The following is a 12136-nucleotide window of genomic DNA, read 5'->3' as shown; positions in this document are numbered from 1 at the left end:
ACTCCAAAAACAGAGCTGGCCTTGGCCAGGCTTTGAACAAACTCCTGGCTGAAAAAATCAGTGTGTTCTTCTGTTGGTTTGAAAATCCTGCCTTTGGCAGTTTGGAAGAGAAGAAATCACAGGGCTCCTCCTCTGCTTTAAGACAAAAAGAAGAGCCACAGGCTGGGATTTTGGCTGCCTCATATCACAGCACTCCTTAGCAGGTACAGAGCCCTCAAATATCCAAGGCCCTCTGTACTCCCTGACTGGCAAGGGAACAGTGCTGCCCTCTCATTCCTCTCTGCTGGTCTTCCAGAAAAGCAAAGCAGTGATATTTAAACTGCTAGAACATGGAAAACATCCCCTTCTCCAGGCTTTGGTGTCTGGGAATGAAGGCACTGCCCTAGCACAGAGGGTGTGAAGCCAGTGGGAGTGGAGAGAAAAGAATAAAAGCTAAGAACAACTGCAGAGAACACCCTGGGAAGTGTTTACCACTACAGAGCTTTGTACTGCAGCTATAAAGCTCATCAAGGTGCCTGTGTTTGAATTAAAGTGCAACATTTTCAGCCAATGGCCAGAGAGAGACCTGGCAAAGCCTCCCCCACCCTGAGCTGCATCTTCACGTGGCACTCAGGGATTATTTGTGAATTCTTCCACGCTCCTTCTGCTCCCATCTGAACACATTACAGAAAACCATCCAAAAACCCCTTTTCTCCAAAACAGATCCTTTATGTGTAATTGCCCACGTGATCTGATTGTTTATGCTCTGCATTTCAGCCTCTTCACAAGCCTGCAGAAGTCGCTGCTTAATCCATGTCTTCTTTTCTGCCTCATTCCATGAATCAAAATCAAACCCACTTTTCCCAAGTGGGTGAAGCACTCGCAGGAGGTGGAAAGCACTGCTGTTATTTTCCCTGCCATATGCTCCCGAGACAGTTCCCAGCTCTGCCTGGGATTATTCCCCAGCCCAGATGCTCCGTCATCCGTTGCCACCTGAAATGCTGAACTCCAAGATCTGTTGGCGTGGCATTGGCTGCCCAGAGCCTGGAGGGACTTGGATTTGGAGGCAAAGATCTCGTAATTATTGAAACTGTGAGCAAATATTCCAAAAAATGACCATTCCTTGTTATCCATGCAGGGATCCGAGAAAAAAACAACAACAAACCAAACCAAAAATGCACACAGGCTGCTGCATTTTTGCCCTTTTTCAGCACCAAACCTCTCCTGGAAGTGGCAGCAGTTTCACCTCAAACCCTGCAGCCCTGGGGACTGTGGCAGCTCAGTGCTGGTGTCAGGAACATGCCAAAGCCACTCTCATTTTCTGCAACCATGTCTTCCTTTAAAGGGGAGAAAAAAAATTCCAGCAGCAGCTGTGATCCCTGAAAACATCGGTGCCAACTTTCCAAAGGGCAATTGAGGCACTCATGCTGTGCAAGCAGCCACGGACACGGATTCTCAAATGTGCTGCTTGTGCTGCTCCTCCTGTGCAGCCAGGATTTGCTGCTTCGTGGGGACTGGGCTGCCAAGACATTTCTTTGGAAGATAATGAGAACATCTGCTGCTTCAGCAGCAAAACAGACTCCGACAACAGGCACGGGGATAAGCAGAGCCCCCGACTGCAGAGCAGCAGGAGGTGCCTCTCCCACTGAGAGGGTTTTGGCTCCAGCAGCTCCCTGAGGTGGGTGCTGGGTGCCCAGAGCCTCCCCTGGCAGCCCCGAGCTGCCTCTGCCTCCCCACCCGGGCAGATCTCAGCTCTGGGAGCTTCAGAACGGGCAGCACCTCCTCAGCCTGAGGATCCCAAATTCACCCCAGCAATGCCCCACAGTGCAGGATGCCCTGCTCCGCACGGGATCTCCAGATCTGGCTTTAAAATTGCTTTAAGATCTTCCTCTAAGACAAGAATGAGAGAACTGAGGCCACTGCCCAGCACTTCCCAGTGACCATTCCCACAGCAAAGGCTGCGACACCTCAGCTGGGCCTTAGTGGACAACGGGACTGTGGCCGCTTCCTCTGCTCCCTCCAGCAGCGTTGTTTGGCAGATTTGGGGCTCGTTAGCATGAGTGAGCAGGTTCCAAGCAGAATCCCAGCATGGCCAGCCCGGCAGGGATCGTCCCAAGGCGTTGCAGGGCTCTCAAGGGTGCAGCATGCAAGAGCTGAGCAGGCAGCGCAGGGAGAGGGTGAAGCTTTTGGCTCTGGGAAGTCGAGTGCTGCTGCAGCAGCAGTGGAAATTCATTCTCCTTCGGGGAACTGCAGCTTCTGGAGCAAAGGAGGCGCTCCAGAGGAGGAAACACGGCACGGGCAGGTTCAGGTGGAGACCGAAACCTCAGGGAGTGCGAAGCCAGTACTCACCAACGGAGCAAATGTCTGTGAAATGGTCCTCACCTTCTTCTGCATGAATCAGGTCATTTTTGCTCTTCTTTATTGCGGCTCTTTTCAACACTGCGTGCAAATCAAAGAGAAAACACCCCGTGAGGATGCAGAGTGGATCCCCTCTCCCCCTCCCTTCACTCTCAGGACCAGCATTTCCTTCCCAATGCCAGCTTTAAGCTCTCCCACCAGGGTACCCCGGAGCAAACCGGACAACCCCCAGCCTTGCAGGGCCTCTGCACGCCTCAGTGCCAGGGTGCTTCACTTCTTTGCCCTTCCAGCTCCCGAAGGTTTGCAGGCACAGCTGAGCACCTTTCCCCTGGTGCAGCAGGAGGGTGGGGGGATCCCTGCAGCTGCTTTCAGCACAGCACAGGCTGGGCAAGGACACTGGAGCTTCCTGAGCCCCCCGGGGCTGGGAGGTGAGCGCTGCCACCCCTGGAACCGTCCGTGCTGCTTGCAGTGGGCACCGGGAGGGAGTCAGAGTTTACAGAGCTCCGGTTACCACCCAGCTGTGCCTCAAGGAGCAGCAGTGCTGTGTGGAAAAAGCGGCCACACGTCGGTGGGCAGCCTCTCAGCAGCACCCGGTGTGCAATCCCTGTCCTCTGGGGATGTCGGGATTCTTTGGAAACACTTTTTTGTTCTCTTCCAAAAGCAGCTTTTAGTGGGGAGGGCAAACACCACTACATTTACTCCAACAGGGAATGAGAGCTCTGCACTGTCCACCCAGAGCACGGGAGGCGAGGCAGGAGCAGTGAGGATGCTCCTCCCAGGACCACCTACCTGCAGAACCTTGAGAAGTGGCAGAAAAAGAAAATAATCACGTTGGTACAGTTTGGTGACAGCTTCGAGACACACAGTAACTAAAGCAGCACTTTCTATCAGCAGTAAGACACCCCACGGTGTGGTGATACAGACTGGTCCGTGGGCACACACAGCAAAGCCACTCACGCTGCAGAGACTGCCCCGGGGAGGCTCCTCCACAACACCCTCACCCTGCCCTGCCCTGCCCTGACACTGGCGTGGATGCGCGTCCTGCTCCTAAGGGATGTGCCTGCGTCACTTCAAGGGAACACCCAGAGCATCACCCAGGTTTGGGAGGGCTCAGAGAGGAGAGGATGCTCTGAAACTGTGATGTGGATCCACTGTTCTTGCAAAGAGCCCTTGGTGCTCCTGGCTGCCCCACCCGGATCTAGGCTGGCTCCTCAGTCCCAGCAATGCCAGGGTCCCTCAGGCTGTGTCTGTCCTGCACACTCCTGCATGTCCAGGGCCATCCTCAGCACTGGAATGTGACCAGCACCGGGATTAACATTTTCCAACACTCCCTGCCATGAGTTGAGCAGCTTTTTATCTTCTCCCCCACAAAACTCCTCCGTGTGTTTGGCAGTGGGGCTGTGCCATCTCTCCAGGCACCCTGGATGCCACATCCCTCTCTTTTGGGGACTCAGAATTTACCACTCTACACGTGGGCTGCTCCACACCAGTTGCTCCAAGGCTGGGAACATTCTCGGGCTCCTTTATCTTTAGGACAAGAGGAGTCTGAGCATCTCTGGCCTTGCACCCACCTGGAGTTTCTCACAGCACTCAGCCTCTCCCTGGTCCTGCAGGCACCGATTGCAGCGGCAGCCGGGCAGCCCTGGCTGCACACACCGGCCAGGCTCCCCCGGCTCACACACACCCCGCACGCACACGAGCACTGCACGCCTCACTCAGCCCTGACCTGCTGCAGCCCCAGCTCCTGCGGCCCCAGACCCCCGCGCAGGTCACCGGGCTGGCACGGGATGCTCCGCGGGCCGGGAGCCAGGCAAAAACCGCCCGGGGACTGTCACCGGTGACCTGGGCGCGGGGGTGCGGGGGGAAGCTGCCCCTGTGTGCCGCCTAAGCCCCTGGTGATTTGCGATCCACTCACTGTTGTAGCTGCTGCCGCTGCCAGTCTCTGCCGGCGCCGTGCCTTGAGGAATCGGCCCTTCCGAGGCGGCCCTCCCTGACAGTGAATGGGAGGAGAAAAAAAAAGAGGGGGGGGAGGGAGGGGAGGGGAAAGGAGGAGACATGGGAGGACGAAAGATGGTCAGAAAAGGGAGAGGGAAGAATCTTTAACTGAGCTTTGAGTGGCTGGCGCATCCTAAGAGCTGTCGGGGCTGGAGGCACAGGGGGAGCATCCCCGTGGCCTCGCTGCTCGGCTCCTGCGGCCGTCCTGCCACGCCGGGCTCGCACGTCGGAAGGAAGGATCACCACACCCTGTTATGTCTTACTGCTTACAGCTAACAGGGGGCTCAGTCCCTGGGTCAAATCCGTTCGGAGCCCTGCCTTCCTCCTCTCGCTCAGCGCATTCGCTCCTCTCCGTCCTCTGGCAGCCTCTACCCGCGCACACACGGCCAGCCACCCTCGGCAGGGCGTGGGCACCGACCCCAGGGCACATCCCCATCCCGGGGGGTGTGGGGTGTCCCGTGGCTGCTCCTCAGGCACCTGCAGCCTGCAGCAGCCCGGGAGAAGGGGCTCCGCGGCCGGGTCTGTGCCGGGTGCATGCGGGACGCTCCTCCTGCTCGGGAGGAAGGCGTGGAGGTGGCAGCGGTGGAACCTCTCCCGTGGCACAGGAGGAAAATGCCCAGCAAAGCCACCTACCGTCCAGAGGGGACTTCTCTTCGGCGTTCTTGTCCTCCTCGGCCAGCATGACCTCCTCTGGGGAAGGAAGAGCAGCCAAGGTCAGCCTCGGGTTCCTCCCAGCCCTGCTCTGACAGCGGCTGTGGGGCAGCAGTGCCTGTCCCTGTGCCACCCAGCCTGTCCCTGTGCCACACAGCTCACCCCAGTGCCACTCAGCCTGTCCCTGTGCCACACAGCCCGTCCCAGTGCCACCCAGTCTGTCCCTGTGCCACCCAGCCTGTCCCTGTGCCACCCTGCCCGCCCCCTGCCAGAGCCTGCGGAGGAATTCCTGGCTCAGGGGTGTTTCTCAGCCCGTGCCCCTCTCGCACAGGGGGAGGATTCCAAACCAACCACTTCCCCCGTGAGATCCTCCTCACAATCACCCCCGGGATTCTGCACCCAGCTCTCATCCCCAGGGACCTTCCTCCACACAGGCAGGACCCCACAAGCCCCAGGAGGGTCCCTCATCCACACTGGAGACAGTTTGGGGCAGATGCTCCGCACCCATCACTGCTCTCTTGTCTCCCAAACATCAGGATTCGGCCACGGGGAGCAGCGTGGTGGCCCAGGGTGAGAGCAGCAGGGCCACAGGGCAGGAGGCTCACTGTCACCTCAGAGCCATCACATCAAATCTTTGTCCAAACAAAACCCACAGCTAGTTTCCCATGGGGGAGCCCTGCCTAGCACGGTAACTGCAACACCACCCTTCCATTCCTCTGCAACTCATCTCCAAAATACAACCTTGCACTGTCCTAAATTAAAAAAAAATCAGGAAACACTAAAAACCAACCTCCCAAAATGGAATAATTTTATCTGTGTGAAAGACAACCCAATTTCCTGAGGTTTCCCGGGGCACTGCCACCCCCCTGGCCAGTTTGCAGTGTTGTGCCAATACTCGAGACCCCACTCAGAACCACGGAGTTTTAGTTTGCTGCTGGAAACTGATGTGGGGATCTGCTAAAGGACAACCCAAAGCAAACAAAACAGCTGGTGAACTCCACACTCCCTTCTATTCTTACAAATGGCAAATTCACACTCCTGTAATTCCATCAATGTGATTGGGGCTCTTACTAAAACATCTGACACCATGTTCCCACCAAATTTTGCTTTAAAGCCCATTTAAGCCAGTCTAGATGGAAGAGTAACTTCAGAAAAATAAATGCAAACAAACCAGAGGCCAAACATCAAAGTGTGTAGCTGAGAGCTGTCTGGGAGGATACCAGGGGGATCAGCCTTATATAAGCCTATATAAGCCACACAAGCCTTATATAATCTCTTTATTAATCATCTGGGAGAGAGAGCGAATGATATTTTAATAAGACAGCAAATTGAGAAGGCTGAAAAATAATACCAAGGACTGAGGAAAGCTGGAAATCCAAGCAGAGGGGAAGGAAGTACAAAAGTGCAAAGTAATGCACCGAAGATGTGAAAGAAAGGAGAGCTGAGAGGGTTAAAAAGGTCAGATGAGCTCAAAGCTGCACTTCAAGAGGTATAAAGTCCTTCCAAAAACCCACAAGTTGTGCCTGCAATTCCCACCTACACTTCAGGTGGTTTTTAAGTCTTCTTAAGACAGGTCAGAAGAGTGAATGGGCTTTTTTAGAGAGTTCAAGAGACTTCTCTGACCAGCCAGAACCTCAGACCAAAAGTTTCTTCTGAAATCCTCCCCAGGGAAAGCTGTACTGATGTTTGGGGGCTAAAACATGGGAGGAATGAAACGGCAATTCCCAGTGTGCCTGCCCTGAAACACAAGGAAGGGATGGGTTAGGCAGGGAGACCCTTCCCAAAGGCTGCTGCTACACTGGATTCTCACCCACAAATTACTCTTACCAGACAAATTCTGCAAACCTTTGCCCCAAATTCAGGGTCCTGAATTGATGCCCAAACAAATCTCCATCCATAAGCACAGCTGGGCTCAGTTTAAGATAATCCAACCCTCTTCCACCTCTGAAATTCCCTCAGGCCTCGCTCTCCTCCTGGAGAACACTGCAGTGTTCCCAGTTCTCTCCCTTGATAATTATTCCTGTCTGCCTCGTGTCCTCTGGGAATCCAAAAGACCACAGGTACCCCAGGAGGTTTTTAAGGCTACAAAGAGAGCTCAGCAGGTCACTGAGCACTGCTAGGAGGGGTTTGTAACCAGCCAGCATCCTGAACAGAGCCTCAGGAGCTGCTTTGCCTTCAGCCATCACTAACAGAGCCTGGAAGGAGATAATTGGGCACCTGAAAAACCCCAAAAAACGGTGCCTCTGCAGGAGGAGAAATGTTCAGCAGAGAGATGGGACCAGATCAGCAATTCTGAGCCTCCAGACAAAGGCTCAGGGGCTTTGCCAGGGTATCAGAGCGAGGGGTGTCTCAGCAGCAAGAGGAATTTTTGGTCATTAAGTGCTGGCTGTGACTGGGCTGGAAATAAAGGCAAAGCAGCAAAGAGTGGTGCCCCTTCTCCTTCTCCTTGGTGTGGGGAGAGAGGACATTGGGGGCTCAAAGGAGCAGCAGATTCCAGGAAATAACTCACACTCAACAGGCAACAGAGGGGAGGAAGAACAAAGACGAAATGAATTTAATTGCTGGCTGGGTAAATAGAAAAAGCTGATAAAAATGCAGCCCTCAAAAGTGGCTGTCACACTCTCCCAGGGACCTCTGCTTTGTCTTTGTGGCAATTACTGTGCCTTGGCATCTCACACGGGGTTCATTGCTGGAGGTGTTCCCTCTCCAGCCAGGGGCTCGGGGCTCTGTTCTTTTAAAGCAAGCTGAAACCTGAAGTTCAGAAAGCTCTGTCGTGCCAAGGGATGGCCTTGAAGTTCCAGAGGGCTGGGAGAGAGAGGTGAAACCATTCCCAAAGCCGGGCACTCCAGGAGAACAGAAGCACTCCAGTTTTGTGTGAAAAATGTGGATTTGGAAAGAATTAAAATGCAAAAGACGTGAAACTTGATTAGCCCTGAACAGGAAGGCTTTGAGTCTCTGAGCAAAGTGTTTTCCAAATGATTCATGTCCTTGTAAGATAAGAGAGATATCTTCAAAAGAATATTTGTGGGCTTGTAAGCTCTTTACTCTGTGTGGAGAACTTGTAGTTCCCTGTTCTCCAAAAATCCCAGCCTTGGAGTTCCTGCAGTTCTGAGGAGTTCAGTGGGGGAAGCAGCAGGGACAGAATTATTTGCATGGATTGGCTTCCCCACTTTCTAATTGCTCTGCAAAGCACAGCTGCCCTCAGACTGAAGGGGGAGAGGTTTGGATGGGACACTGGGCAGGAATTGTTCCCTGGGAGGGTGGGCAGGCCCTGGCACAGGGTGCCCAGAGCAGCTGTGGCTGCCCCTGGATCCCTGGCAGTGCCCAGGGCCAGGCTGGATGGGGCTTCCACCCCAAATGAGTCTGGGATTCTGCAATAATTCAAGTTGCAGACAGTAATGAGAAACATTAAAGACTCTTCAGAGTGGTCAGTGAACAATAACCGTGATGTTAAATTAGAATTGTTGTTGGCTGAGGGAAGGAAGGGCACAGATAAAGGAGTGATTTCAGTCACTCACACTTCCCTTGGCTCTAAAACAACCCTTGAGGTAAAACCCTGAGCACTGCAAAGGACAAGGGCAGCTCCTGTCCAGCTCCAGCAACTACACAGAATATGTGAAAAAGAGCAAAAACAATCTAAAGATCAAGACATCATTTTATGAAGCACTGGAACGCAGCTTTCCACTCTTCCTGCCTTGCATCAAAAATAAACAAGGGGAAAAAACCAAACAAACCAAATGCTCAGGAAGGATATTAGAAATACTGGAAACCTGGTGAGGCTTCCAGGGGAAGAGAGGACACTGGCCTGATTGGTTCTGGGTGCTCTAGAGCAGAAAAAAATAAGATGAAACAAGGTAGAGGGAGATTAGAGAAAGAAAAGTAATTAAAAGAACTCCTGAATTCTTCCCCTCACTGCAGAAAGGCGATGGATTTAAAGGGAGAGCAAGGCACAGCTCGGTGGGGTTGGTTTATTTTTTAAAACCAAACTGAGTGTTAACACATGGCACTCTTTGCTCCAAGAGTCAACGAGGTCAAGGCTGGCAGAAGGATTTAAAAGCAATTAGATATTCCCAGGAATAATGACCAAATCCTCCTGGGCTCTATTAGAGCAGAATCCCAGGAGCTTTTGCTCTTCCCTTTATGCAAACAGCTCCTGCCTGGGGCTGCTGCAAGGGATTTCCGTCCCCTTCTGTCTGTCCTCCCTGGCTGTACCTCCCCCCTCTGTATCCTGGACAAGGAATTCCAGATCATTCCAGGGCTGAAATTCCCCAAACAGACCTGGGAAATCCCCGGCGACGGCACAGCCCCAATTTTCAGTGCCTCAGTCCTAAAGCCTGGATCCTCTGCTCGGCTTTGCCTTGGTGCTGCATTTTTATTCAAAGATTTTATTAACTCTGCTAAGCTGATTTTAATTACTGTTATTATTCAGCTGTACTAGGAGCCTCTTTTCTATTCCTATTGTATTCTCAACAATGCCTTTCCAGAGTATTTTTAACATTCCCTGATTCAGCTCTTTTGCATGCACTACCCTGTTCCACAAAACCTTCTGGATCCGGTGTTATTAGGCTAAAAAATGTGCATTTTCTAGCAGTTTCGCTCAAGATTGGTGTGCCACTTATTTAGCCCTGGCAACAATGAAATGGAAGAGCCAGGAATTCCCACAGGGATGGGAATTGGAGCAGAGGTTGACTGTACATTTTATAATTTCTCCATCCCAAGTTTCACACAAGTTCAGCTGGTGATGGGCAGAGCAGGCCCCAAAGTGACACAAAGCCACCCCAACCCTGCAGGGGAATTCTCAGCTCTGTTTTATTGATGGAACTCAGGATTTAGAGACCAAAAATCACCAAGAGCCTTAAAAGCAAGACAGGATGAGAAAAGGAGAAGCCCAGAGAGCCCTGCTCCAGCCACTGGGCAAGCCAGGAATTAATCTGAGCTGGGGCTGCACAAAAGCTGTAAACTAATGAGAAGACAAGTTCTAAATGGAAAGGGAATTCTCTATTTTCTGCCTCCTCCAGAAGCACAGAATGAAGAGTGGCTGCCTGAGTGGCTGCTGAACAGTCACAGTGAATAAAAGTCTGACAACACAAGTGGCCCTCAATTGTCACCCTGGGTAGTGCTACACGGAGTAATGGGTTTAAAGCACCGCATAAACTGCTGATATTTCTGTTTTACATTTCAGTTGTAAAGAGCAAAGATGAAGCTGATCTGTTTAAAATGGCACCCAGGAATCCATCTGAGAAACCAGCACTTCTTTTCCTTCCCATCATTGTTTTAAAAGGCCTTTTCACTTGGCTCAGACGTTGAAAAGCAAGCAAGGAGGAAATTACCCCCCGTTTTCCTGGTGCTGCCTGAAAGAATTGACTGTGGTTATGTCAATATATAAATATCAGCTCCTCCACAAGACAGGAAGGTTATTGGCAATCATTGCAGTCTGATCAAAATGCTATTTTCTGTTAAATTAATGTGTCTGGGTGCTGGTTAAAGTTGCTCACGCCTTGCAATAAAGAGGAATGTTCAGTTCCAATGCTTATAAAGCAATGTTCATGTGGGCTGAGGGGAGCTCCGTGCTAGTGATCTTTGTAGCTCATAAAAAACGTCACTCAGGTGGGTTTTACCAGCACAGGAAGGAAGGCAGGCTGATAAACCAACTGGGCAGGGGGTAAATAAACCAGAAATTACTGCTGGAAGGGAGCAGTTCCCCTCTGAGCAGGCTTTGGGCACTCTGATACAGTTCTGCCTGAGGCCAGCGTGTTGTTAGACCCACGAGGCTGTGTCAAGCTCTGAGGGCTGCCAGCAGCCTCTCAGAAATGGTTTGAGAAAAATTAGCCAGACAGGTGATCAGAGGTGTTTTGGAAAAGCAAAAAGGTTTAATTAAAGAAGAAAATAACAAACTATATGGAACAAAAGAATAAAAGCCGTGCAGAGTGCAGGGAGATCCCTTGCACCTGCTAAGACACCTGGAAAAACCCTGAGAGACTCCGTGCTCTGTTTTATGTATTCAAGGATCTAGGAGGGGTTTTTGGTGTGCTGCCCAATATAAAATAGCTGCATTCCTTGAGGAACAGCTAAAGAATCCAGTAGGTGCTTTGTCCTGGCACTGGGCTGTTATGGTGAGAGAAGCATGGAAGTTTCTGGTTCTTCTTCCTTAAAAGTTCAGGGATGAGGCTTAAACTCCTTTCCTCATAAGGGAACACCTGCTCGGGTGTGGGGGTGCTCTGCACCAGCACTCCATCACTTTTCCTATTATCCTGGTTTAGGACAATTGCCTTGATCTAAGCAATAAAGTTGGCTCAGCTCCTTTAGTTTTGCTTCAACCAAAGTGAGATCCTTTTGACACAGTTGGACACGAAGGAACCACACAACTCACGGATGTCCCAGCAGGAAAGATGGGGCAGAACTTTACTTTCTTTCATATTTATACATTTTTGGCACCAGCTGTGGATTGGAGGATGGGATCATGACCCCTCCAACCACACTGGTCAAACAGACACTCAGTCAGTTTTTCTCCTCCACCATAAAGGAATGTAAACAAAAAACTACCACTAAGTAAACAGAGCTATTTTTCCATTAAGAGACTGTTAGAAGAGTGAGAATTCTGCCTCCAATAAGGTAAACACTCAGAAGGCTAAGAAAATTCCAAAAGAACAGGGCGACACCCTTTTGCAATAATTTTGGTGCAAACGCTCGGGAACAATTCCAACAACGCCACCGAGTGCTGGCTGGGCCCTCCCCAGGCTCGGCCACACCAGGGACTGATCCTGGAGCCCACCCCCAGACCCCTCCTGCCCCAGCACACGCCCAGGAGGTGCCTCCTCACCTGCTTTGAAGATCCACTCCAGGTACCCGTTGAGCTCCCGCTCGATCTGCTGCTGCCTGCGGAGCTTCAGGAACGCCCGGCGGTTCTCCACCCGCTCCCGCTCCTTGGCAAATTCACTGCGGGGAGAGAGGAGAGGCAAAACCCATCACGGGCAGCCAGGGCAGGCACACAGCCCTCCCTCGGCCTGCCAGAGGGGCTCAGGGAGCCTGGGGAGCCCAGGGTGGGAGGAGGGAGTGGAGACCACAGCGAGGGAGTGATTGCTGTCCAACAAATTATTCCTCAGCTGCTTCTCGGCCTCTCTCGTCCTGAAAGAGACCTGAAAAATTCCATATG

The 12136-nt window shown here is 52.1% G+C and overlaps 1 protein-coding gene across 2 annotated transcripts in view; it reads right to left on the bottom strand.

Moving 5' to 3' along the window:
* The window catches only part of CACNA1B (calcium voltage-gated channel subunit alpha1 B), a 296467-nt gene that overhangs the window by 132682 nt on the left and 151649 nt on the right, over positions 1-12136 (bottom strand). For both annotated transcript variants that reach the window (XM_063409328.1, XM_063409330.1), the window contains exons 8-10: positions 11804-11919; positions 4966-5022; positions 2329-2418 (exon numbers count right to left, since the gene is read on the bottom strand). In XM_063409328.1, coding sequence (XP_063265398.1) covers positions 2329-2418; positions 4966-5022; positions 11804-11919 — 263 coding nt within the window. The remainder of the gene's footprint in view (positions 1-2328; positions 2419-4965; positions 5023-11803; positions 11920-12136) is intronic.

The sequence above is a fragment of the Prinia subflava genome, chromosome 12 (assembly GCF_021018805.1).
Source record: "Prinia subflava isolate CZ2003 ecotype Zambia chromosome 12, Cam_Psub_1.2, whole genome shotgun sequence".
Taxonomy (NCBI): Eukaryota; Metazoa; Chordata; class Aves; order Passeriformes; family Cisticolidae; genus Prinia; species Prinia subflava.
This window is presented reverse-complemented; position numbering and strand designations above follow the sequence as displayed.